Here is a 25,853-nt window from a genome sequence, read left to right on the forward strand (position 1 = left end):
GAATTACAAATCAAAAATTATTGACTTCTATTTGTATTCCATTGTGGTCAGAGAGTGTGCTTTGAATGTATTCAATTTTTTTTTTTTTTTAATTTGTTGAGGCTTGTTTTATGTCCCAGCCTATGGTCTATTCTGGAGAAAGATCCGTGATCACTAGAGAAAAATGTGTGTCTTGGTGATTTGGGATGTAAGGTTCTATATATGTCTGTTAAAATTCTCTGTATCTCTTTCCTTTCTTTGTTTCTCTGTCGGTAGGGCTCCCTTTAGTATCTGAAGTAGGGCAGGTCTTTTATTGGCAAACTCTCTCAGCATTTGTTTGTCTGTGAAAAATTTAAGCTCTCCCTCAAATTTGAAGGAGAATTTTGCTGGATCAAGTATTCTTGGTTGGAAATTTTTCTCTCTCAGGATTTTAAATATGTCATGCCATTGCCTTGTCGCCTCCACGGTGGCCACTGAATGGTCACTACTTAGTCTTATGTTGTTTCCTTTGTATGTGGTGAATTGCTTTTCTCTTGCTGCTTTCAGAACTTGCTCCTTCTCTTCAGTATTTGGCAGTCTGATCAGAATATGTCTTGGAGTGGGTTTATTTGGATTTATTCTATTTGGAGTTTGGGCATTTATGCTTTGTGTATTTATATTGTGTAGAAGGTTTGGAAAGTTTTCCCCAACAATTTCTTTGAATACTCTTTCTAGACCTTTACCCTTCTCTTCCCCTTCTGGGACACCAATGAGTCTTAAATTTGGACGTTTTAGTTTATCTATCGTATCCCTGAGACCCATTTCGATTTTTTTCTCCATTCTTTCTTTTGTTCTTTCATTTTCTGTTCTGTGGTCCTCTAGGACACTGAGTCGTTGTTCACCTTTCCTGTAATCTTGTATTATGAGTATGCAGAGTCTTTTTAATTTGGCCAACAGTTTCTTTTATTTCCATAAGATCTTCTATTTTTTTATTTACTCTTGCAATTTCTTCTTTATGCTCTTCTAGGGTCTTCTTTATGTCCTTTATATCCTGTGCCGTGTTCTCCTTCTTGTCCTTTATGTCCTGTGCCATGCTCTCATTCTTTGTGTTCTTTGATTAATTGCGCCAAGTACTGTGTCTCTTCTGATATTTTGATTTGGGTGTTTGGGATTGGATTCTCCATATCGTCTGGTTTTATCATATGCTTTAAGATTTTCGGTTGTTTTTGGCCTCTTGGCATTTGCTTTGCTTGATAGGGTTCTTTCAAGTTATAAAAAATACCAATCTAATTTTTCAGATCTACACCTTGGTGGCGTTCACTTTCTCTAACTTACCAGCAGACAGCATCCGTGAGTCACCTATTCCCCTCAAGTCAGTTCTCTCAACTTTGTCTTTGTGGTGTGTGGGGAAATGATTCTTGTGGGGTTCAATTTGTGTACTCAGTTTGGGTGTGTTGTTGTTGCTGTCCTCCGTGAATGTGGGGTTTGTGTCTGGGTGATTAGGGAGGCAGGGCAGCTTTAATAATCAAACCTCCCAGGTGTTCCCGGAAATTCAAGGGTGTTGCAAGAGTCTAAGCCTTCATTTCAGTCTTGCCACAGATATTCTCTGCCACTGACCCACAAGTCCCTGGCATTGACATAGGGTCCCTGGGTTTTCCGAGTGGGCCCCCCCTTCTCAGCTGTGATCTTCCAGGACCTCTGCTGAGGGAAGACTGCTACGTCACAAGCGCCGAGGGAAGGCTGTGCTATGTCACAAGTGCACGCCATCCCTCAAGGGAAGCCCCAGGCCGCTGGGCCGTGCAGGGGCGCTCCCAGCCTAATGCAAAGATGGCTGAATGGGGCGTCTCACCCCCCCCCCCCTTCACACAGCTCTGCCTTCCCAGCTCCGGGACAACTAGCTGTGGGTGCACCCAAGGCCACTGTCCACAGCTGATATTGTGGCATGTGCACGGTGCCATGGCATACACTCCCCGTCAGACTGGGTTTCCTTGCGTGGCTCTGGGCTGTGGGTCCGGCCCTGGGCAGGAGTATCTCCAGCACGCTGGGGAGCCAGCTGCAAGCGGCGCAGTTTCTTTCTCCTTTTGGCTCTCCCCTCTGCCCCCCTGGCCCTGAGGCAATCAGCAGCAGGCTATCCTCCACGCCAGACACCGAGAGATTGGCACAGCCTGCTCCTGCCATGCTTCACTGCGCGGTTCTCACTGTTGTAACTGCAGCCGCTCCTGTTTTTTTTTTTTGTTGTTAAAGAACTAGTACGTCTCCAAACACCAACCCCCGGTTCCCCCATGCCACAGCACAGCCACAGGACTCTCAGCCAGCTTACTCGTTTCAGAATGCAGACTCCCGGTTTCACCAAGTGCATGGTCCCTGTGGTTTTAGCAGACCTTGTCCAGCTGGTGCATCGCTGGAAGTGGTGTTCTGGGTCACTAGTATTTCTAGTATTTTTCACGGAGGTGTTTTTTTGCCCTGTCTCACCTAGCTGCCGTCTTAGGTTCTCCCCTTTAGTATAGTTTACCTTAGTTCTAATCAAGGCCATTTTGTTCATATCCCTAATTGAAGTCTGATCTCTTTTTCAGATTTTTTAATATTTGCCATGTGGGTTAATGTTGACATTCATACCTGCTGAACTCTGGCTCTGAGTCTCAGGTGTCACACAGATACTCAAAGTTACAGGGACCGACCAGGTTATATACAAAGAGCTCAGCATCTCAGAATTTAGAGATAACCACTACAACTCATGACTAGATGTGACTGCTGTGAGAGCTTACAGTCTCAGAACCTTTATAATAAGCCTTCCCCTGATAACCTGTGCTCTCGGAATCATTTCTCAGAGTTTGCACATTATCGTTAGTCCATATTAGTGAGGCATTATAATGTTTGTCTTTTTGATTCTGGCTTAATTCACTCAACATACTGTTCTCAAGGTCTGTTCACCTAGGTGTATACTTCAGAACTTCGTTTCTTGTCACTGCTGGGTTTTCCATTGTATGTATACACCATAGTTCACCAGTCCATTTATCAGTCGATGTACCCTTAAGTCACCTCCATCCGTTGCAAATCGTAAATATGGCTGTCAGGAACATCAATGTGCAGTGTCCACTCGTGTCCCTGCTCTCAGTTCTTCCAAATATGTACACATTAACAGGGTTGCAGGACCATATTGTAACCCCCTAGTTAGCTTCTTGTGGAATCACCACACTGCGCCATTCTACTTGCCTACCAACAGGGAATAGGTACATCTCTCTTTCCACGTTTTCTCTAGTTTTTATATCCCTCTATTTATTTTTTAATAGTTTTATTAACTCACCGTACAATCCATCCTTAGTAAACAGTGATGCCTGGTATAATCACCATTATTCATTCATTACCGCAGTGTGTATGAGGACATTTCAATGTCTTCCCCAAAGAAAGAGAAAAGGAGAAAAAAAAATGAAAAATGAAAATACAAAAGAGAGAAGAAAAATAAAATACAATGAAAAGGTCAGACAACATCACCACCACCGAGAATCCCCTATCACTCCCTTATATCCTTATAGACATTTAGCTTTTGTATATTGCCTTAGTTACAATTAATGGAAGCATCTTACAGTGTTACCGTTAACTGTAGACTCTAGTTTGCATTGATTATATTTTTCCCCTGTACCATCCATTTTTCAGCACCTTGCGATGTTGACATTCATTTGTTCTCCCTCCTTTAAAAACATTCTTATATTTGTACGTTTAATCACCATCATTGTCCACTCTAGGTTTTGCTAAGTTATACAATCTGAGTCTTTATCTTTTGTCTTTCTTTCTGGTGTCTTCCATGCTCTTAGCCTTCCTCTTTCAACCGTACTTACAGTCACGTTTGTTCAGAGTTGAGTCTTTATCTTTTGTCTTTCTTTCTGGTGTCTTCCATGCTCTTAGCCTTCCTCTTTCAACCGTACTTACAGTCATGTTTGTTCAGAGTACTTAAAGTGTTACATTACCATCGTGCACTGTTATGCTGTCCATTCCATTTCTGGATCTATACAGTCAATCTTGTTGAACCTTCTTCAGCATCAAATGCCTGATCTCCAACCTCTTTCTATCTCTGTTAACCTGTGTTCTCAACTCTCAAATTTCACTCATCAATGTTACTCTGTATTAGTGAGAGCATACAGTATCCGCCCTTCTGTTTCTGGCTAATTTCATTCAACCTAAGGTCTACTGTCTGCCATTTGTCTTTTGGATTTTATATGTCATATCTTGTTTTTATTTTTTCCTCTCTCTTTTTACCCTTACTGATAGTCTTCATTTCTATACTCTTTTTCAAACCCCTGTCCTGTCTTTTCCTATCTACCTGTAGTGCTCCCTTTAGTATTTCTTGTAGAGCAGAATATTTCACAAACTCTCTCAGTGTTTGTCTGTCTGAAAATACTTTAAATTCTCTCTCATTTTGAAGGACAGTTTTGCCAGATACAGAATTCTTGTCTGGCAGTTTTTCTCTTTCAGTATCTTTAATATATCATACCATTGCCTTCTCTCCTCCATGGTTTCTACTGAGAAATCAGCACATAGTTTTATCGAGCTTCTTTTGTATGTGATGAATAGCTTTCTCTTGCTGCTTTCAGAATTCTCTCTTTATCTTTGACATTTGTTAATCTGATTGTTAAGTGTCTTGGAGTCAGTCTATTTGGATCTGTTCTGTTTAGGGTACACTGCACTTCTTCAATCTGTAATTTTATGTCTTTCATAATAGATTGGAAATTTTCAGTGATTATTTTCTCCATTATTCTTTCTGCCCCTTTTCCTTCTCTTCTCCTTCTGGGACACCCATGACACATACATTATGAGCTTCATGTTTTCATTCAGTTCTCTGAGACACTGAAAATAATTTTCCATTCTTTTCCCTATCTATTCTTTTGTGTTTAGGATTTCAGATGCCCTCTCCTCCAGTTCATGAATCCTTTCTTCTGCCTCTTCAAATCTACTATTGTATGACTCCATTGTGTTTTTCATCTCTTGTATTGTGCCTTTCATTCCCATTAAGTTCCGCCAATTATTTTTTTCAAACTTTTGAGTTCTTCCTTATGTTTGTCCAATGACTTCTTTATTTATGTCCTTCATCTCTTTTGCCATATCTTCCCTCAACTCGTTGATTTGATTTTTGAATTGACTTAGGAGGAGATTTGTTTGATTAATAATCAGCTGTTTCAATTCCTATATCTCAGTTGAAGTGTAAGTTTATTCCCTTGACTGGGCCATATCTTTGTATTTTCTAGTGTGATCGGTAATTTTCTGTTGTCTAGGCATCTCGTTTCCTTGATTACCCCAATCAGATTTTCCCAGACTTGAAAGGAGGCTGTATTCAGTATCAGGTTTCCATCAGGGTGCAACCCTGCAGATTGTCAAACTTTCCTTTTAGGCCTTGTGCTGGCTTGGATGTATTATGTCCCCCAAAACGCCATCATCTTTGATGCAGTCTTGTGTGGGCAGGAAACATATTGGTGTTGATTGGGTTGGAGACTTTTGATTGGATGTTTCCAAGGAGATGTGATCACTCAACTGTGGGCAAGATCTTTCACTGGATAATTTCCATGGATGTGTGGCCCTGCCCATTCAGCATGGGTCTTGACTAGTTTACTGGAGCACTGTATAAGCTCAGACAGAAGGAGGAGCTTGCTGCAACCAAGAGGGACACTTTGAAGAATGAACAGAAGCTGAGAGAGTAGCTGCAGATGAGAGACAGTTGATAACAGCCATTGAAAGCAGACTCTTGCTCCAGAGAAGCTAAGAGAGGACAAACACCTCAAGAGCAACTACGAGTGACATTTTTGAGGAACTGCAGCCTAGAGAGGAATGTCCTGGGAGAAAGCCATTTTGAAACCAGAACTTTGAAGCAGACGCCAGCCACATGCCTTCCCAGCTAACAGAGGTTTTCCAGACGCCATGGGCCATCCTCCAGTGAAGGGACCCATTTGGTGAAGCCTTACCTTGGACATTTTATGGCCTTAAGACTGTAACTTTGTAACCAAATAAACCCCCTTTATAAAAGCTGATCCATTTCTGGTGTTTTGCATTCTGGCAGTATTAGAAAGCTAGAACAGGCCTTTAGGCTCTGTGCTTTTCCTATCCTGCCCAGCAGGTAGTGCTGTCAGCCTGCAGCTCCCCACCAGTATACAGAGGTGCTGTGTTTTTAATTCTCAGTGGACCCTGTCCTGGCCAGGGACCAAGGGTGTCAGAAGCCAAGCTTTTTTTGTTTGTTTGTTTGTTTTCCCCCCAGGCCCTGGGGTCTGAGTTTTCTGAGGGAATGCTGCAACTTGAGCTCCCCTGCCCCCCTGCTTTTCTTAGGGAAGATGAGTGCTTTAGGGAATTGTCTTCTACCCTTGAGTTTTTCCTTTAACTCTCTATCTTAGCTCCTTCCTTATCTGGGTTTGTGCTGACAACTGAAAAAGCCTGGTGTAGGATGTTGTCTGATCACATATTTCCCCCCTTCAATTGTTCCAGGCTATTTTCCAAGTTGTTCCTGGCTATTTACTAGTTGCTTTAGGGGACTAACTAAATTCCACACCTCCCTATGCCACCATCTTGCCCCACCTGGCTCCTTCTTAAGATTAGTTTTTTGTGTTTTTTTCCCTCTATCTAAGGCAGAATTTGGGGCACACACCCCTGTCCCCACCATCTGAACTGTGAAATAGTCTGCTAATGAATATAGTAAGGGGTAAAACACATCAAAACGAATCCATTTAAAATGACTTGGTTTTAGGTCTTTTGTTGAAGACATTATAACAAAATCTATATATTTAAAGATAACAGTAAAGAAAATATAAAGTATATCTATATTGAATAAACATCTCTATTGAATATATTTTTTATAAAGAGGATATTTTTTCTCCATAAAGAAACTTAAGTGTTTACTTACTGGTGTTTTGGTGGGCCTTTTTCCCTGTACTGAGAGCTTGCAAACATTGTAAATTCCTGTTAAGGGAGAGCTGCAGAGGGGAGAAGACTGGGGTTGTAAAAATGAATGTCATTATTTTCTCTTTTAATTTACAGAAGTTGCTGGGTATGTTTTGCCACTGACGAAGATGATAGAACAGCTGAATGGGTGAGACCATGCAGATGCAGAGGATCTACAAAATGGGTCCACCAGGCTTGTCTACAGCGCTGGGTGGATGAAAAACAAAGAGGAAACAGTACAGCCAGAGTGGCATGTCCTCAGTGCAATGCTGAATACTTAATAGTTTTTCCAAAGTTGGGTAAGAAGATCCTTAACAACAGAACAGATATATTTGATGTTATTATACATAACTCTATGCTCTCAGATTTATTTTTAAATGACCTGTTTCTGCTTTTTGTGAATTCTTGTATTCCCTTTTTATTGTTTCCTCTCTGAATGTCAGAGACCTTTATTCATTTTGCTAACAATTTATAATATATCCCCATATTGATCTACTTGTCTTTGTATTAACTGTTTTCATTTGTTTGGACAGAGGGAAGAAAGTTGCATATTTAACTGTGTGGATAAAATCAAATAATGAAAGCTATAATAAAAAGCTGAGTAAAGAGCCTCATTCTCTAGTAACGGTATAGGGGAAAGAAAGCAGTAGTGTATTCTTTTTAACACTTATCCTTAGTTCTTTTTTTAAGGAGTAAAAGGGAAATATCTAATAAAATACAGATTTGAATTCATCCTTGTAATCCAATTTATTTGGTTGTCTTTTATGAAAATTGCTATCCCTTTTCTGAGAATTGACAGACAAGGAATAACCAAAGGTCTTTGATAATGGGGGCTAGTATTGAAAAAGTGGTAGCAGGTTATTTAAAGGATGCTGTAGATAAGGCTGATATTTAATTAGCACACTCCATTTTAGCCAACAGTTATGAACTGGTGTTCATTTACTTAGTTCATGTTTGTGTCATGCCAATTGTTTAACATTTTAAATAACACCCTTGGTTGTAACCAAGAGCTATAGGAAGGCAGTTTGGGTTCTGGCAAGGACAGAAGAAAGGAATGATTTCAGGGGAGTGGGGTTCAAGGAGAAATTGGAAATAATTATTAGGCAGGTTTTCTAGGTGGTATACGTATTGAAATCAGACCCATGTGAGTTTTTTTTGTTTATTTTAGACCCATGTTTTTTTAAATGAGGCAAAATAAATGCAGGCAGTGAAGTGCTTTCATAGTGTGAGAAGGTTAATAAGGGCAAACAAAATTTCCATGGGTGCCTGTATTTCTCTAGCGTAAATCAGAAGAAATAATACCTGAAAGTAGTGTTTCTCAGACATTTGGAATCCATGTGCCCCATGATAGGTCTGCATGCACACTCTTGATTCTAGATACAGGAAACACGGAAGAATAAATCAAGTTTTCTTTTCATTGTGAGATCGAAGCGATACTTTAAAATAATTATCACAACAGGAAAAGCAGTTATTGCTGCATTCTTTAACCACATTTCTTTCTGGCTACATGATATCAAAGTTAAGTTTGAATGGATTTATTTTCCTTTTCTTTAGTTCTACTAAGATAGATAATACTGCATTTCAGTTAAAGTTATTGAGAATAGCAGCAAGTATGTGATGATTCTGTTAGATGTTTTAGACATTCATATTAAAGATATTGCAAAAATTATTACAAGATTTCTCACTTAAAATTACATACAGTGTTCTCTCAGAGACTGAACTGACAAATGTATGGCACTCAATGGTAAATTGAATATTTCATTTTGGGAGATGGCAGTGGGTAGAACTCAGATCTATCCTTTTGATTATATTCAGTTCTAGGCAGTATGTTTTTCAGGTTTAGCACAGTAATAGAATGTGGTTCTTAAGTGTATCTAATAAATAAGACATTGATTTCTTTATACAATAAGGAAAGAAAATAGCTAGATGTTGGGAAAAGAGGATGTCTTTGGTTAAGCCATTTGTATCATGATTTGATCTTCATATACTATCTTTTAAGAATGTGCTATTTCACCCTCAAATGATTGGGTTAATCTATTCACTGTACTCTGTGTGTCCTGAAGATAGGACACCTGAGATTCTAAATCATAAAATTGTTTTACTGATGTATCAGTGTCATGAAAAAATACTGCTATCATCCTTCATTTGAAAAGTTTGTGTTAGCATCTTTCCTCTTGACAGGGTAGAAACGCAGTCTTGTATTTGTTCCCTCTGTTCTTGACATAACATGCTGAAAATACTTGCTTAGGGGCTGTAGTTTGAATTACATTCACAATTTTCCATGTGTTCTGTAACACTGACTCAAAGTTAGAGGGCATATTGTCATATGCCAGCTGTTATCTGTGAATGAAGCCAAGTGTGAATTGGCTTTCAGGTGTTGTGCTCTTCCTTGCTACACACATGGCTAGTGATCTGACCATATTGATGCCACTACATTTCCAAAGCCATATTAAAGTTCAAAAATAATTGTTGGTTAAAAGAAAATCTTGTTTCCATAGGATAAGTTTTCATTGATAACCAGAATTAAGTTGCCTACGTTTCTGGATTTATTTATTTATTACACAAGTATATGCCAATAGTTGATTCATACTCTGCTCACTAGTGGTTTCATTGAGCCATTTAAAAAAAAAAAAACAACTAAAAGCATGAACCATCCTAGTAATTGTTCTTCCTCACTGTATGCAAAGCATATATTATGTAATCATAATATTCAGTAGTGTCATCTGATGGTGGAATTTTGCCAGTAGGTTGTTTTGTTTCTCTCAGAACATATTTGTCATTAATTTTTCAGCTGATAGCAGTTACAACTGTTTTGTCAAAAGTATCTTTGAGAAGTATCTTTGAATATAGTTTTGATCTTTGCTTTTAATAACGAAATTCATATTGGAGTTTTTGATTGTTTTACCAGAGTGGTTGAAAATTATATAAAAGCTTCAGTGAATTCTTGCCCTGTTTAATAATATTTCATGTGGCACAGTACAGGGAACAAAGGAGTCTCCTAGTGTAGATTAATCAATCCTAATTCACTGGTCACAGCCCATTCTAAAGTCATGCTGTTTTCATTCTAAGACTTATTATTTTCAGTTATGATACTCTGAGTTAAGTGTATTTTTTATCACTTCTACTCTCTATGAGAACTTTTGAGCCACTGATTCATTTCCCTATATTTGGGCTTTAACACAGTAAGATGGTAACAGTAGCAAAATACGTATTTAACCAATGTAAATTAAACTCACATGGTATGAAAGTATGTTAGCTGAAACATATAGTACTCTTTTAACTATCCTGGTATAGCACGGATGACCTTTAGAATGTAACAATACTTAAGAACCTAAAAGATTTTCCTTTGAAAGTCATAATTAATATTACTTTTCAAATTTGTGAAATGTGTGTGATCAAAACTTTTACCACTTTTTCATCAAACTGCCTATAAACCACTTGATAGATTGGCAGGGATTGCCATTGGTCCCCAAACCACACTTGAGAAACAGTAGCTCGAAGAAGGAATAAAAGAGACAAGACAAGATTCAGGGAGGAAGAAGTGATGGTTAACATTCTATGGGATGATCTCGGTATAGCTGGGTTTTTGTTTATTTGTTTTTTAAGTTTTCATACAGATTTAGCCTTAATCTAGCTAGCTAGCTGGCCAATTATGCATCTTTTTTGGTACTTTATTACTGGCAGAAATGATGGGATATGATGACTTGTGTATGGAGGGGCAGTGATAAGTGTATGTTCTTAATTGTTCATAGGGAACATATTGTGTTCAATTATAAAAAATATAGAGGACACATTGGATTTTCATCCCTTTCATTATTTGCCACCCATCTTAGGGTTTGCTTTCTTCACTCTTCTAGTGAGGCCAGTTGTATACATGTAACTACTTAAAGACCTTGCTGTTCCAAGTATGGTCTGAGAGCCAGCAACATAGGCAGTGCAGAACCTTGGGCCCCAACCTAACTTTATTGAATAAAAATCTGCATTTTAACAAGATCCTCAAATGTTTAGTACACATGAGAATTTAAGAGGTGTTGGCTTAAAACATAAAAGAAATACTAACAAAAAAAATGTGCCTTCCATTAAAAATAAAGCATTCAGCCATAAAATGCAATGAAGTTCTGATACATACCACAATACAGATGAACCTTGAAAACATGCTTAGTGAAATAAGCCATGAACAAAGGTATAAATACTGTATGATTCCATTTTTATGCAATATGTAGAATAAGCAAATTCATAGGGACAGAAAGTAGATTAGAGGTTACCAAGGGCCTGAGGGAGGGAGGAATGGAGTTACTGCTTAATGGGCACAGTTTCTGTTTTGGGTAATCAAACATTTTGGTAATGGATGATGGTGATGGTAGCACAACATTGTAAATGTCATTAATGTCGCTGAATCATATACTTACAAATGGTTAAAATGGTGAATTTTGTTATATATATGTAACATATATGTAGTATATATACATATATATATATTACTACAGTAAAATTTGAAATATATAACCATTTATCCCACACACACAAAAAATGACATTTCCATGGTTTTTGAGACCTTTTATTAAACTTGTTTAGCTGAGCAGAATTGAGAGGAGTGGATCTCAAGAGTTGAGGTCTTGGAGGATTGTGGGAAGATGGCATAGTATGAAGCTCCAAGAATTAGTCCATCTGTGAAAACAACTATTGAACTGCTTGCAGGAACTGTCTATTTGAATTGGCTGTTTTGTAACTAGAGTGTAGTGGAACACTGTACAGCATCCAAGGAGGAGTAGGAGGAAGAGGTTCGTAAATTGCAGTAAATACCAGTTTTACTCTCCCTGAAATGACTACATCCCTGTTTCCCTAGCCTTGTGGTAGTCAGCAGTGGGGACTAGAGCTTGGGTTCCTGGCAAAACTTGCTGGTGCCAGGGTGGGACATAAAGACCTAGTTTTCAAAACACTGGGGGTATGTGGTCTGCTGGCCGTTCACTGCTTTTGATCAAGTACTTCATATCTCTAGGGGCAGCCATTTTTCCAGACCCCCTCAGAAAGGTGGCAGAGGATTCTTGAAGACAGTAACCTTCAGAACTACAGGGAACAATTCAAAGGGCTGCATTAAATGGTCAAGTGCTGAATTAAAAGCCCTAGAAGGCGCTCTTGGAACCCTTACTGACTCCTCCCTCACCCCTTACATAATGTGGAGTAGAAGCAGTTTACACTCCCATTGCAGATCCCTGGCCCTGTTCCAGAGGGAGCAAAGTGGCCACTGTGTGAATACTGGGGTATATATATGTCAGTTCCAAACTGTCTGGTTTCAGAAACTGAGCCCAGGAACTTGTCTCTGGCTTGCCCTCCAGAGTTTGCCCTGAGGGAAGAAAAGAAGCTTGCAGACAACTGGGACAGTGTGGGAAACAAGTTGAAGCAGCCGGGGGCAAAGGATTACCACCATTAATTCACTCAAGACAGCACTCAGGAAGGAGTGGAAGTCTGTTTCAAAGGGAGTAGAGGGGGCCTTCACACCAACTCTTATTAACTGTAAATGGCAGGTATAAACCCAGGAGAAGAAGCAGGCTCCATGAAAGCTCAGATAAGACAGAGAGGACCCTGCACTTCATATTTGCTTCAGGCTAATGTTCTTGATAGGCAGGCTAATCTCTGAAGAAGAACACAAACTAAAGCAGAGCCAATTTGCAAAGACACTAAAGATAGTTTTTCTCTTGGTTTGTTTTGATTAGCTTCTGGCCTTCAAGAAAATATCATTAGCTGGATACAAATGTAAGGAACAGCCAGCTCAGGGCCTAAATCTCATAGTTAATGCTTTAAAATATTAAAATGTACAATGTGCAACCAACAATTACAAGAAAAAACAAAGAGAAAAATGATGTCCCATCCAAAGGAACAAGACAAAAAATCCAGAAACTATCCACAAAGAGAAAAAAACTTTGGACTTACTGAACACTTGTAAAAAAATGATCCTTGACATACATAAAACACTGCACTCAGCAAAACAAAGTACACATACTTCTGAAGTGCACACGGATCATTCTCCAGGATAGACCATATGTTGGGTCTCAAAACAAGTCTCAATAAATTCAAAAATATTGAAATCATACAATGTATACTCTCCAACCACAGTGGAATGAAGCTTGAAATCAATAACGGAGAAATGGAAAATTTATAAATGTGTGGAAATTAAACAAATACTCTTAAAGAACAAATGGATTAAAGAGGGAATCAGAAGCCAAATTAGGAAATGTGAGGCAAATGAAAATACAACATACCAAAACTGAAGGTATACAACAAAGGCAGTGCTGAGAGAGAAATATATAGCTCTAAATGTTTACATTAAAAAAGAAGAAAGACATCAAATCAGAGTCCTAACCTCAAAACTGGAAGAACAAGAAAAAGAAAAGCAAACTAAACTTAAAGTGAGCAGAAGGAAGGAAATAACCAAGATCAGAGATAGTAGAGACAAATGAAATAGAAAACAAAAACAAATAAAAATATAATCAATAAAACCAAAAGTTGATTCTTTGAAAAGATCGATAAAACTGACAAACCTTTTGCTAGACTGACAAAGCAAAAAGGAAGATAAAAATAACTAAAATCAGAAATGAAAAGGGGGACAGTACTACCTACCCCACTGAAATAAAAAGGGCTCTAAAAGGATACTATGAACAACTGTATGCCAATAAATTAGATAACCTAGATGAAATGGACAATTCTTAGAAACACGTGAACTACCTACATTGACTCAAGAAGAAATTGAAGATGTCAGCGGTCCAATTACTAGTAAAGAGATTGAATCGGTAATCAAAAACTTCCCAACAGGTTTCATACTACCTGACTAAAGCATATATTACAAAGCTACAGTAGTCAAAACAGCATGGTACTGGCATGAACTATCAAAGTCCTAGAGGAACGTAGGGAAACATCTCCTGGACCTTGTATTAGGCAATGGTTTCTTAGACTTTACACCAAAAGCACAAGCAACAAAAGAAATAATAGATAAATGGGACCTCATTAAAATTAAAAACTTTTGTGCCTCAAGGGATTTCAACATGAAAATAAAATGACAACCTACACAATATTTCCAAATATTTGGAAACACATATACAATACAAGATTAATACCCAGAATATATAAAGAAATTCTTCAACTTAACTACAAAAAGATAAGCCAATTAAAAACTGGGCACAAGTCTTGAATAGACATATCTCCAAAGAGGATATATACAGATGGGTATATACCCAAAAGAATTGAGTGCAGGGATTCGAACAGCTGTTTGCATACTGATGTTCATAAGGACATTATTCACATTGCCAAAAGATGGAAGCAACCCAAGTGTACAGCAACCAATGAATGGATAAATAAAATGTGATATATACATAAAATGGAATATTATTCAACCATAAAAGAAATGAAATCATGATATATGCGACATCGTGGATGAACCTTGAAGACATCATGTTAAGTGTCTGAAGCCAGACACAACAAGTATTATATAATCTCACTGATTTGAAACAATTAGAATAAGCAAACTCATAGACTCAGAATCTAGAATATAGGTTACCAAGGAACGGGGTGGGGTGGGTAAGGAATAGGAAGTTAAGGCTTAAAATGCACAGAGTTCCTGTTTGGAATGATGGAAATGTTTCATAATGCTTGGTGATGATAGTAGCACAACAATGTGAATGGAGTTAACGGTACTTAAATATATACCTGAATATGATTAAAAGAAGAAATGTTAGATTATGTATATGGTAACAGAGTAAAATTAAAAAAAAAAACCATGGAACTGCAATACACGAACAGTGAGCCCTAAATTAAACCATGGACTTTAATAGTACAGTTGTAAAAATGTGCTATCATCAATTATAACAAGTAATCCACACCAATGCAGGGTGTTGGTGGTGGGGTGGGGGTCGGGAGTCCTGTATTTTGTGCATGATCGTTCTGTAAACCCGCTACTCCAATTAAAAAAAAAAAAAGGATCCTCGCTATGCTCAAGGAGCTAAAGAAAAACAGAGAAAGTAAGGTTATTGAGGAAAATAATGTGGGAAAAAAACATGGAAATCTCTTTGAGATTCTCAGTAGGAAACAGACAGAAATAGTGTAATTTAAGAACACAATAACTGAAATAAAAAAAATTTCTCTAGATGGTTTCAATAGCAGATTGTAGGTGGCAGAAGAAAGAATTAGTGTTCCTGTAGACAAGACAACTGAAAGAATTCAAGCTGAGAAGCAAGGCTTAGAAAAGGAAAAAAAGAAAATGAATAGAAAAGAAAAAACAGCCTATGAGACTTGTGGATCATGTTTTTTAATCCATTCTGTTAATGTCTGTCTTTTTATTGGAGCATTCTGTCCATTTACATTCTCTTTAATGACTGATAAATTAGAGTATATATCTCCAAACTCTTCCTACTCTCTCCAGTGGCTGCTAGGCTGCTGATTCCACACCTACTATATTTGGGAGACTGTTGGCTTTCCAAGCTATTATTTAGTTGAGCAGAGAAGGATTGGGATTAGGGCAAATTAAAATGCCACAAAGCTCACTGTTCTTACCATTTGTTCAGCCATTTTTCTTGAATAAACACTCCTCAGTTTGTTGTAAGCCTTTAATTTTCCATAGTTTGGCTTTGCAGTTCTATCTAGCAACACCTTAGGTTTCTTGAAATAAATATTGACATCATAAAAAATTTTTTTCAAGACCATCAGTAAGTACCTAGACTTTTTGAAATAGTTATGATGTTTGTGAATATACTAAAATGACTCTTTGATATTTCTCTATCTTGTCATGAGGATTGAAAATGAAACCACTAAATCAGTATGCAAATATAAACATTTGGTTTTAATATTGCTGTTTAATTTAGATAGGTTTCAATAGATGAGTAGTAAATTCTTAGATGGCTTTCAGGTTAAATTTTTATTACAGATTTTTGTTTTTATTTCTTAATTTTATTGTTCTCACAGAACTAAACATTAATTCAGATTTCTTGTATAGAGTTCAAGATGACTAGTAATTCCCCTCAAAAAGTGGTTGTCAAATGGAGTTAAAGCTTAAAAGGGAAAACTTCAGTAGAGATAATGAGGGCCAGTTCCTGGGAGAAACCTTTTCTAGAGAATCTAGCAATAGATAGAGAATCTAGTTGTTAAAAATAGGATGCTTATATTTTATTAATGATAGTAGCAGTTATATCAATTGCTATTATTTGCTAATAGGCTCCTACTATGTGCCAGGTACTGAGCTGATCACTTTGCCTATATTTTATTTAAGCCTCCTAGAGGCTCTGCACGGTAGATATTGTGCTTATTTTACAGGTGAGGATACAAATTCAGCAAGTAATGGACTTCTAGCAAGTAGAGGAGGCAGGATTTTTTTTTTTAATTAAATTCAGTTTTTTTGAAATATATTCACATAGCATATAATCATCTATGGTGTACAATCAACTGTTCACAGTACGATCATATAGTTATACATTCATCACCACAATCTATTTCTGAACATTGTCCTTACATCAGAATCAGAATAAGAAAAGAAAATACAAGTAAAAAAGAACACCCAAATCATCCTCCCCATCCCACCCCATTTTTTCGTTTAGTTTTTGTCCCCATTTTTCTACTCATCCATCCATACACTAGATAAAGGGAGTGTGATCCACAAGGTTTTCACAATCACACTGTCATCCCTTGTAATCTACATTGTTATACAATCGTCTGCAGGAATCCAGACTACTGGGTTGGAGTTTGATAGTTTTAGGTATTTACCTCTAGCTATTCTAATACATTGAAACCTAAGAGGTGTTATCTATGTAGTGCAAGAATGTCCACCAGAGTGACCTCTCGACTCCATTTGAAATCTCTCTCAGCCACTGAAACTTTATTTCATTTCATTTTGCATCCCCCTTTTGATCAAGAAGATATTCTCAATCCCACAATGCCGGGTGTAGGTTCATCCCCGGGAGTCATATCCTGCGTTGCCAGGGAGATTTATACCCCTGGAAGTCGGGTCCCACGTCAGGGGCGGGGGGGGGGGGGGCAGCAGTGAGTTCACCTGCTGAGGTGAGCCAAGATTTTAAAATTGCTGAATTTTTTGTTAAAGTCATTCAGTAAATCAGCCACCAGGCCACACATGGATTAGTAGTTTCAATTAGCATTTAAACAATAGGGATAGTGTGGATTTGCATTAATTTGAAATACTGTTAATAAATTGCATGTATGATGTGTAAATAAAGGTTTTCTGTGTGTTGGTCCTACAGGAATCAAAGGAAAAACATGGCCAAGAAGCAAAATGACAGCTAGGTTCTTGAACTAACAATTGGTGTGTTCTCCTTATTTCTTACTCTCATTCTGCTAGAAATGCTCTTAGACCATTGGTGGAAAGGAATAACAAATAAGTGAAAGAGAAGATGCAGCAACTGTAATATCTCATAGGCAATACTTTTTTACTTTCCTAATATTTAAGTTTACCTTATATGTTTTCCCACCAGGTAATATATTCGCATGGTCCAAAGATATAGGACATAATGGAATATTCAGTGAAAAGGCTTTCTGCCATGTCTGCCAGCCACCTAGTTTCCTTACACATGGACGATTGTTATAAGTTTCTTATGTTTCACTCCAGGGTGTGTTTTCTCTCTCTTTCTTCTCTTTCTTCTCTCTCTTCTCTCTTCTATCGCTATCTCTATCTCTATCTCCTATATTCCTATCTCTTCCTCCGTCTTTTTCTCTCCCTCTATCCCTCCCTACACAAACACACTCACACACACCCCATCTACAAAAGTGGGGGCAGGATTAAGGGAACAAACAATGGACAGTGAAATACCAAGGATTGGCAACCATGGAAAACCATTACTACTACTAGCCTGAGAATGTGTGGAAGGGAGCTATTAACAGAATTCATCAAGAGCCATAACAGAGGGAGACAGGCTGCTTAACAGAAGCTGTGGCCTTAGAGAGAGATACAAATTTATCTGCCATGAGGGAGCCAGGAAAATTATCACCTTCTGATTTTCTAGCCATTCCTCTCATTGATTGAACCCATCAGAATCTAGAGGGCAAGGTTGCAACTATACAGAACTAATTGTATCTACTGCCTTAGCATTGTTCAGAGCTTAGCAGAATGTTCACTTGGGTAATTTTTTTCTTTTTTAATATGAAATATTTCATTTGAGAAAGAATATATCCTAACTACATAAGAGGGTTAAGGACTAATAAACCATCACTCGTTTGCCTATAGGTTTAGAACTAAAACATAATGGTGCTCGCCCTCTCTAGTGGTTCGGGGTTACATGGCAACAACTGCGGCAAAGTGAGAACCTCAGAAATGCCACTGCCGCCAGCACAGCTGACACTGGGGACTGTCCGTGGGCCCCGCTCTCTCTCGATGAGCCAGAGAAGTCTTGTGTCGGAGTAAGATGGACGGTAGTCATGGTTGTGATTGTGGTGAGCTGGAGCCACCTGATCACTAACAAAAGATAAGATATTTTCTGTTAACCAGCAGCTACCAGAGCTTCCTGATGAAATATATAATAACAGAGGAAGAAAAGAAGCAAAACGAAAATACTGCTTACCAACACCTTAGAACATTGCTGCTTGGAACCAGTCCAACACTGAATGTATCTTTACCTTGAGGAAAATGTTCAGAGAAGCCTGTTGTGTGCATATTTATTCACATTTTTTTAAAATGTTGAATCTTTTAGCACAACTAAATCTTTTAGTATATCATTTCATTCCATTTGAGTTTCTTGTGTGTTTTCTTTAAATGTCTGCAACTGATTTTAGAACCTATTCCTGTTGTACATGAGGAAGATCATCAAGAGCTTCTCAGCATAATTCCAGTTTACATTAGGAATGAAATGACTGAGCCACACAAACCTTTAACTCAGCTGCTTCCAGGAATTAGTAGAGAAGTACTGTATTTCCTGGAACAGATTTTGACATTTAGCCCCGTGGATCAGTTGACAACAGAAAAAGCACTCTCCCATCCTTACATGAGCATATATTCTTTTCCAATGGATGAGCCAATTTCAAGTCATCCTTATCATATTGAAGATGAAGTTGATGATATTTTGCCTATGGATGAAACTCACAGTCACATTTTAACTGGGTAAGGTACCAATATTGTCAGTTTTCAGAGCATGATTGGCCTATACATAACAACTTTGATATTGAGGAAGTTCAGCTTGACCCAAGAGCTCTCTCTCATGTCACTGATGAAGTACAAGGTGATCCTCGAAAATATTTGGATGGAGATTGTGAAAACTTCCTGGAGGATCCAGCTTTTTGATACCAATTACTTTACTGAGACTTGTTAGCAGTACCGAGATCATCATGAAAACAAATATTGTGATCTGGAGGGTAGCTATACTTATAACTACAAAATGAGGTCAACATCATATTTAGATAGCTTAGTTTGAACAGAGAGTGAAGTTAATCATTATTATGAACCCAAGCTTATTATAGACTATTCAAATTGGAAAGAACAAAGCAAAGAAAAATCCAATAAGAAAGGCAAGTTAAAACGTGAAAGGAATGGATAGGTTATAGCTCAGACGTAGAGGAAACATCACAGCAACTGGTTGAAAATGAAAGGGTAAAGAATCAGGGATATGACTTTGACTCCTTTATTGCAGTAACTATTCAACTTAGTTCCCAACATAAGCCTACTGATGTTAGTTGAAAAGCTCACTGTCCCAACTAGAATTGAAAAGTTTGATATCAAAGTCAGTAAGCCAAGAAAAAGAGGAAAAACAATGGCAAATTTGGTTCAATTAGAAGCCTTGTACCAATCTTCTTGGGATAGCCAGTTTGTGAGTGGTGGGGAGGATTGTTTTCTCATTAGTCAGTTTTGTTTTGAGGTAAGGAAGGATGAATAAATAGACAAGGAAAACATACCAGTTACTTGGACAGAAACTGAGCCAGTAGAGGACAGGAAGCTTGGGGAGAGAGGAAATGAGGAAGGATTTCTGAACAGCAAAAGGGAGTTCTCTTTAACAAGCAGCTTGAATCCATCGGCATCCCACTGTTTCACAGTCCAGTTGGGTCATACTTAAGTCAATAAAGGCAACATTAACACCTGCTATGAAATCTTCCCCTCAAATTCCTCATAAAACATACAGCAGCATTCTGAAACATCGGAAACTAAAAACAAGCAGCAGACATTTCTCTTTGTATTCTTCATGAAATGTGTTGTCTTTTTATTACTAGTGTTTTAAGTAAATTTTTACTTGAATCAGATGTTATGTGTAGGCCAATCATAATGTCAGCTTATTCTAAGGTTGTCCATGTACTTAATTTACTTAAGTGTTCATTTTAAGTAAAGCTCTCACTGTGTATAGGAATTCGTATTTTGGAGGTATTTGATCTATCTACAAAGAAAAATTAGGAATTACTTTATTGTAGAATGCTCCTAGAAGTTTTAATTGTGTTTATTTTTAAAACAAACTATTGTTAGACTTGTGTACATCATTATTGTAGTTTAAAAGTTGTACATGATAAGACATATTTTGTTTTCACTGTATGTTTTTACTAATGATTTATTTCCTGTCCCAAGGCAAGCATAAATAAAATTAGGTTAAATGTAGCATGTGAAGAAATAAAAAAAAACAAAACACCATATTGGTGAGTTGAACGTTTTATCATTACCTATTGACTATTTTATCCGTAATAATGTTTGTTTTGTTTTAGAGTAAGCAGGTGGAAAATTTATTAGATACATGTGTGATAGAACATGAGGGCACTCTCGCAAAGACCGAGTTAAGAAAGGCAAGATGCCCTGACAGTATGGGGCCATTTGCTTTTATAGATTAGCTTTACTCACTACCCCTTCCTTGTTCAGGGCTCTTTTTCCTACCTTCCTGTCTCTCCAGGGCATGCCTGGTGGTAGATGGTGCATTTGGGTGGGTCGGTTGATGCTGGTGTTTCCTATTAAATGGGTAGCCCAGGCAGGTTGTCTTCTAGGACAGGCCCTCCTGACTTTGATTCACTGTCCTTGCTCAAGGTCTCCTTCACGGTATCTTCTCTCCCCTTTCTCCCTGTTCTAGCCTGCCTCAACTTCCCCCTCAGTTCTCACTCCTGATCTTAAGGGTTGCTGAGGGACACAGGTCTGTCTTCTGTAGCTGCTGCTTGCTTGTCAGGGTGTAGGCCCTGCCTGACGGGGCGTAGAACTTTCTGGGTGTCTCGTTTAAGTGGAGAGGGAAATAATAATGCTTTTTTTGTCTTAAACATATGTAATATAGATGTAATAGTATAGCTATACCAGCTTGTTTTAATAAACCTTTGATTTTAGAATAGTTTTAGGTTTATAGAAAAATTGTAAAGATGATGCAAAGAGTTCCCATATACCCCACATGCAGTTTTCCTCTATTAACATCTTACATTAGTATGGTATATTTATTATAATTAATGAACCAATATTGATAATATTATCAACTAAAGTCCATACTTTATTCACATTTCCTTAGTTTTTACTTAGTGTTCTTTTCCTGTTCCAGGAATGTCTGCATCATGGCTCCTTAGGCTCTTTTTGGCTATAACTCTCAGACTTCCCTTGTTTTTCATGACCTTTTCAGTTTTGAGAATTACTAGTCAGATATTTTGTAGACTATCCCTCAATTGGAATTTGATGTTTTTCCCATGCTTGATTGGGGTTATGAGTTTGGGGGAGGAAACATTTCTATCATATATCAAGAGTACATACTATCAACATGACTTATCGCTGTTGATTTTGACCTTGTTCACCTAAGTCTGGGTTTGCTAGGTTTCTCCGCTGTAAAATTACCCTCCCCCATCCTCACCCTCTTTTTCACACCAGCTTTTTTGATGTTGTTGTTGTTGCGTCTGCCTGGTTTATCTCTTCTCATCCTTTTACTTTTAATTTTTTGGGTTCTTTCTTACCTTTAATGTGATAGTGATATATTTTAATTTTTACCATCAAATTTTCTGCATTCTAGTTGTCCTGCTTTTCCCATACTTTTTTCTTCTTTTCTTGGCTGTCTTCTAGATTCAAGTGTTTTTCCCCTGTACTAGTTTTTAAGTTTTATGTTTTATTTCCCAGTTTAAGTGACTATCCTTGAAAGGTCTTAGCTTTTATCTCTTCAACTATTACCTCTCCCACATTCTCTCTATTCTCACCTTCTAGAATGCTGGTTAGAGTTATGTTAGACGTTTTCATTTTATCATTCATATCTCTTTTTTGTGATTTTCATCTTTTGATTCCTCTGCTGCCACATAATTTCCTATTATTCTGTTCACAAATTTTCTTCAGTAGTATCTAATCTAGAGGGTTTTTTTTCTTTTTTTTAAAATAGGTTCTATTAGTTTCTTAAATGTACTTGTTCATTTTTGTAGTCTGTTTCTTACTCATTTATAAATTATATTTTATTACGTAGCATTGATATGCTAATTCCAATATCAAAAATCTTTGGTAACCTAAATCGGTTATTTTTTTCTACTGGCTCTTGCTCATGGTGTTTTATTTATTCTTAAATTTGGGAATTCTGGGGGGGGGAGGGCAGGGACGGTTCTCATACTTGAAGTCTGTGGATATCATGAAGGGCTCCAGAAAGGATTTGCATTTGCTATTAGTAGATGCCAGGGGATGCTAACAACCTGGGATCACATTATCTCTGGGCTTAGTTTCCCCCACAGCATAGATAATATAAATCCTAACCTAAAATTAGCATGCCAGTTGGCTATGGTTACACATTTTTAAAGAAGACTATCCTCCTCATCATCATGCTTTTCTTCGTGGAGATAAGACAGGCTTTTGTGTCGGCTCACTTTTCTGTCATGTGGATTTCTTTAATCTTGCTCACACTGTCACTGAGGGTATATATAGCCCCTTTGAGGATCTCAGGATTAGCTGTCCAGCTTTTTATGGACCTGGGACCTCGTCTGACTTAAAACCCAGTGCTTTAGTTTCCTAGTATCATCATTTTCGCCTTACCCAGTTTGGGCATTTGGATTCCATTCTGGTTTCAGCCCATTATTTTTTGTTCGTTTGTTTGTTTTGTTTTTCCTTGGATTTCCCTTACGTACAGCAACACATTTAGAAGTATCTTTGTGTTGATCTATTCACCTTCTAGATTTTTTTTTTTTTTTTACAGTGGGGGTATATTTTTCAAAATGTCTTTTGTACAGTAAGAGCGTGAAACAGGAAGTCCATTGATCTAGATTGTGTTCAGGCAGTGCTATTTCTTAAAATATCAATTTTCTTTTACTGGCAGATGATCAGAAGAAGGTTGATTGGTTTCAGTTTATGCCACCACTACTGTGGCTGGAGCAGAAAAGACCTGGTTGCCTCTGAAAAAAATGTATCAGAACCTCATCCTAGTACCTGATAACAAGTATGTTTTAATTCATAGTTAATTCTCTCATATCTTTTTTAGGCATCTTTTTTATGTGATCCATCCATTGTTAAGGCTGCTCACAGACCCCTCTTTGCCATGATAGCCATTGACTAAGGAAAGGAGCTTTAAGAAACTATAGGAATATAAAAGTAAAAGAAAGGGAAAAGCTAAGAAAGATAGGAACAGCAAAGCATGGAGGATCTACATTTGGAGTTTTCCTTGCAACAATTGGTTTATTCAGTCTAGAATCTAAACTAGATTCTGCTCATTCTTAAGTTTAGAGCTTCAGGGATTTTAAAATTTCTATACTCTGAGTTTATGGGAAGCTGATTACTGAGTGATCCACTGATCATTTTAGTTGTTTGACATTGTAAATGCCTCTGGGAAGATTACAATGTTAGCAGTCATTTAGCAGTTTTTATAAAGTGTGTCAAAACTCAGGTATCTGTGCTTTGTAAATCTGAGGATCTTTTATATCAGGTCAAGCTTCTTATCCTAACTTCTTTGTGTAGGCTGCCAGGAAGTCCTGAACTGCAAGATCATGTTTGCATATATTTTTCTTCAGAGAGGATTTATAATTCCAACCAGATTTTAAAAGAAGTCCATGACCACCACAAAATAATTGAGTCGCTGCTGTAGTGTGTCCTTAAGACAGGAAAGTGATCTGCATAGTTCAGAAAAGTTTGAGTAATTTAGTGTTTTTCAGCATCACAAAAGCTGTCACTAGGGCCCTGAGTAAGACTGCAAACTCATCTTTCTACCTTAGCCTACCTGTCCTACTCTCTCCTTTAATTTGCCCTTATGATTTTAAAGATATATTTTCTCATTTCTAAAGCCATTTTCCACCTGAACTCAGAATCCTGTCCTATTCCAAACTACATTTGCCTAGCACGTTACCGTTTTCAAAGTGCTTTATCTGTACGAAAGGCAGGTATTATCCATACTTTGTAGATGGAAGCTTAACTACTGTAGGTTTAATAATTAGGTAACTTACTTAAAGTCACATAGTTAATAGGTGATTTTGCTAGGTTTTAAAGAGATCCAAGATGATAAATTCCAATCCAGTGTTTTCTCAAGGTCCTCACATACATAGTTAACCAGCTCCCTTCTTTGTACAATACTTTTTATTCACCAGTGACTTTTTCCCTTATACCTTTAAGCATGATCTTGTCTTTCAAACATTTTAAGACTCTCTTGTTTCATGGGGTTTAGAAAATAAGATGCTGTTGTTCTTATAAGAAACACTCAAGATAAAAATGACAGCAAGTCCAAAAATTTTGAAGCAGGAGGGAAACTGGAACCTTGGTTTTCCTGCTCCGTGGCCTTAAGAGTCCAGAGAGAAAGCTATATCCTTTATTGAAAGATTAGAGCTTAAGTGGATCTGTGCAGGAATATAAAATAGTATTTTACAGCATTAACATACTTATAACAAATCATAGTAAGATTACTAACTAAATTGGTATCAGTTAAGCTTTGGAAGCATAGTTATTTTTAGATGTGTCTGTCAGTTTGTGCATATATGTGAACCAGTAAATTAGTTTCCTCTTCTCATTTACATTTTTTAATTAAATGTTTTCTGTTGGATCTGTTTTTGAAAAACAGCTTTACTGTTATATACTGCTGGTTTATTTTGTATGTGAATTTTTGCTGTTTTCCTAAGCTGACAAAATCTGAAATAATAGATTTTTCATTTTGGGATCTTATAGCTATTTTTGTAATAGTTTTAAAATAACTTCGTTAAGTACAATTCTAATGTTTGAAATAATTACTTTAAATATAATATACCAACATGAATTTATTTCTGAACTAGGAATGACTGTAGATTTTTAAAGGATCCTATAAAAGTAAATATTAAATACATTTTTCCAAGGAGGAGGGGCAAGATGGCGGCATAGAGAGGAGTGGAAGCTAAGTAGTCCCCCTGGAACAACTACAAAAAACCAGAAACAACTAGTAAATAATCCAGAATAACTGCAGGGGGACAAACTAGACCATCCACTCATCATACACCAACCTGAATTGGGAGGAATGCCCGAGAACACAGCATAAAATCTTTAAGTAAAACCTGCAGATCCAAGTTGGGAGACTCCCTCCCCCATAGTCCAAGCTGCAAAGCCTCGTGGTGCCAGAGAGAAACTCTCTCCCAGCAAGCGAATATAGCTCAGCTGAGCTCCAACTGGGGTTTTAAGTAGCGAGTGTGAACTGCTCACTACAGGTACACAGCCCCAAAAAACAGACAGAGGCTTTGGGTGACGACTGACCTGGGAGAGCCGGAGGGTCGCCTTGGACTGGGTCTGAAGGGGACTATCTGTTTCTTTTTCGGCTCAGTGGAGAAAGCCCCAGTCATTTTCAGTTTCCAGGGCTGTGAAGCGGAGAAGGGTGGAGACAGCACAAGCAGAGAGCGAGACCATTGAAATGCTAATGACCTCCACCTGGGGGCTCTGTCTTCTCTAGGAGGAAAGGGGTGGGGCCCTTTCCATTCAGAACCAGACCCCAGAGCCTGGGGGAACACGGCCACACCTCCTCACACCAGTCAAGAATTATAGGCTAACAGGCATCACCTGCTGGGCAGAAAAGCACAGTGACCCGAGGCATCAAAGGGTGGAGTGATTTTCTAAGACACACCCACAGGGAAACCAGATACTG

General features: G+C 37.8%; 1 protein-coding gene and 1 pseudogene across 1 annotated transcript in view; both read left to right on the forward strand.

Annotated features, from left to right (window-relative positions):
- MARCHF5 (membrane associated ring-CH-type finger 5) overlaps nucleotides 1-25,853 on the forward strand; it is a 61,983-nt gene that overhangs the window by 18,382 nt on the left and 17,748 nt on the right. Inside the window, exon 2 of the mRNA XM_037805180.1 lies at nucleotides 6,973-7,175. Within this exon, the coding sequence (XP_037661108.1) occupies nucleotides 6,973-7,175 (203 nt within the window). The remainder of the gene's footprint in view (nucleotides 1-6,972; nucleotides 7,176-25,853) is intronic.
- On the forward strand, nucleotides 18,113-20,798 carry LOC119510679 (annotated as a pseudogene).

This window comes from Choloepus didactylus, chromosome 15, assembly GCF_015220235.1.
Source record: "Choloepus didactylus isolate mChoDid1 chromosome 15, mChoDid1.pri, whole genome shotgun sequence".
Taxonomy (NCBI): domain Eukaryota; kingdom Metazoa; phylum Chordata; class Mammalia; order Pilosa; family Megalonychidae; genus Choloepus; species Choloepus didactylus.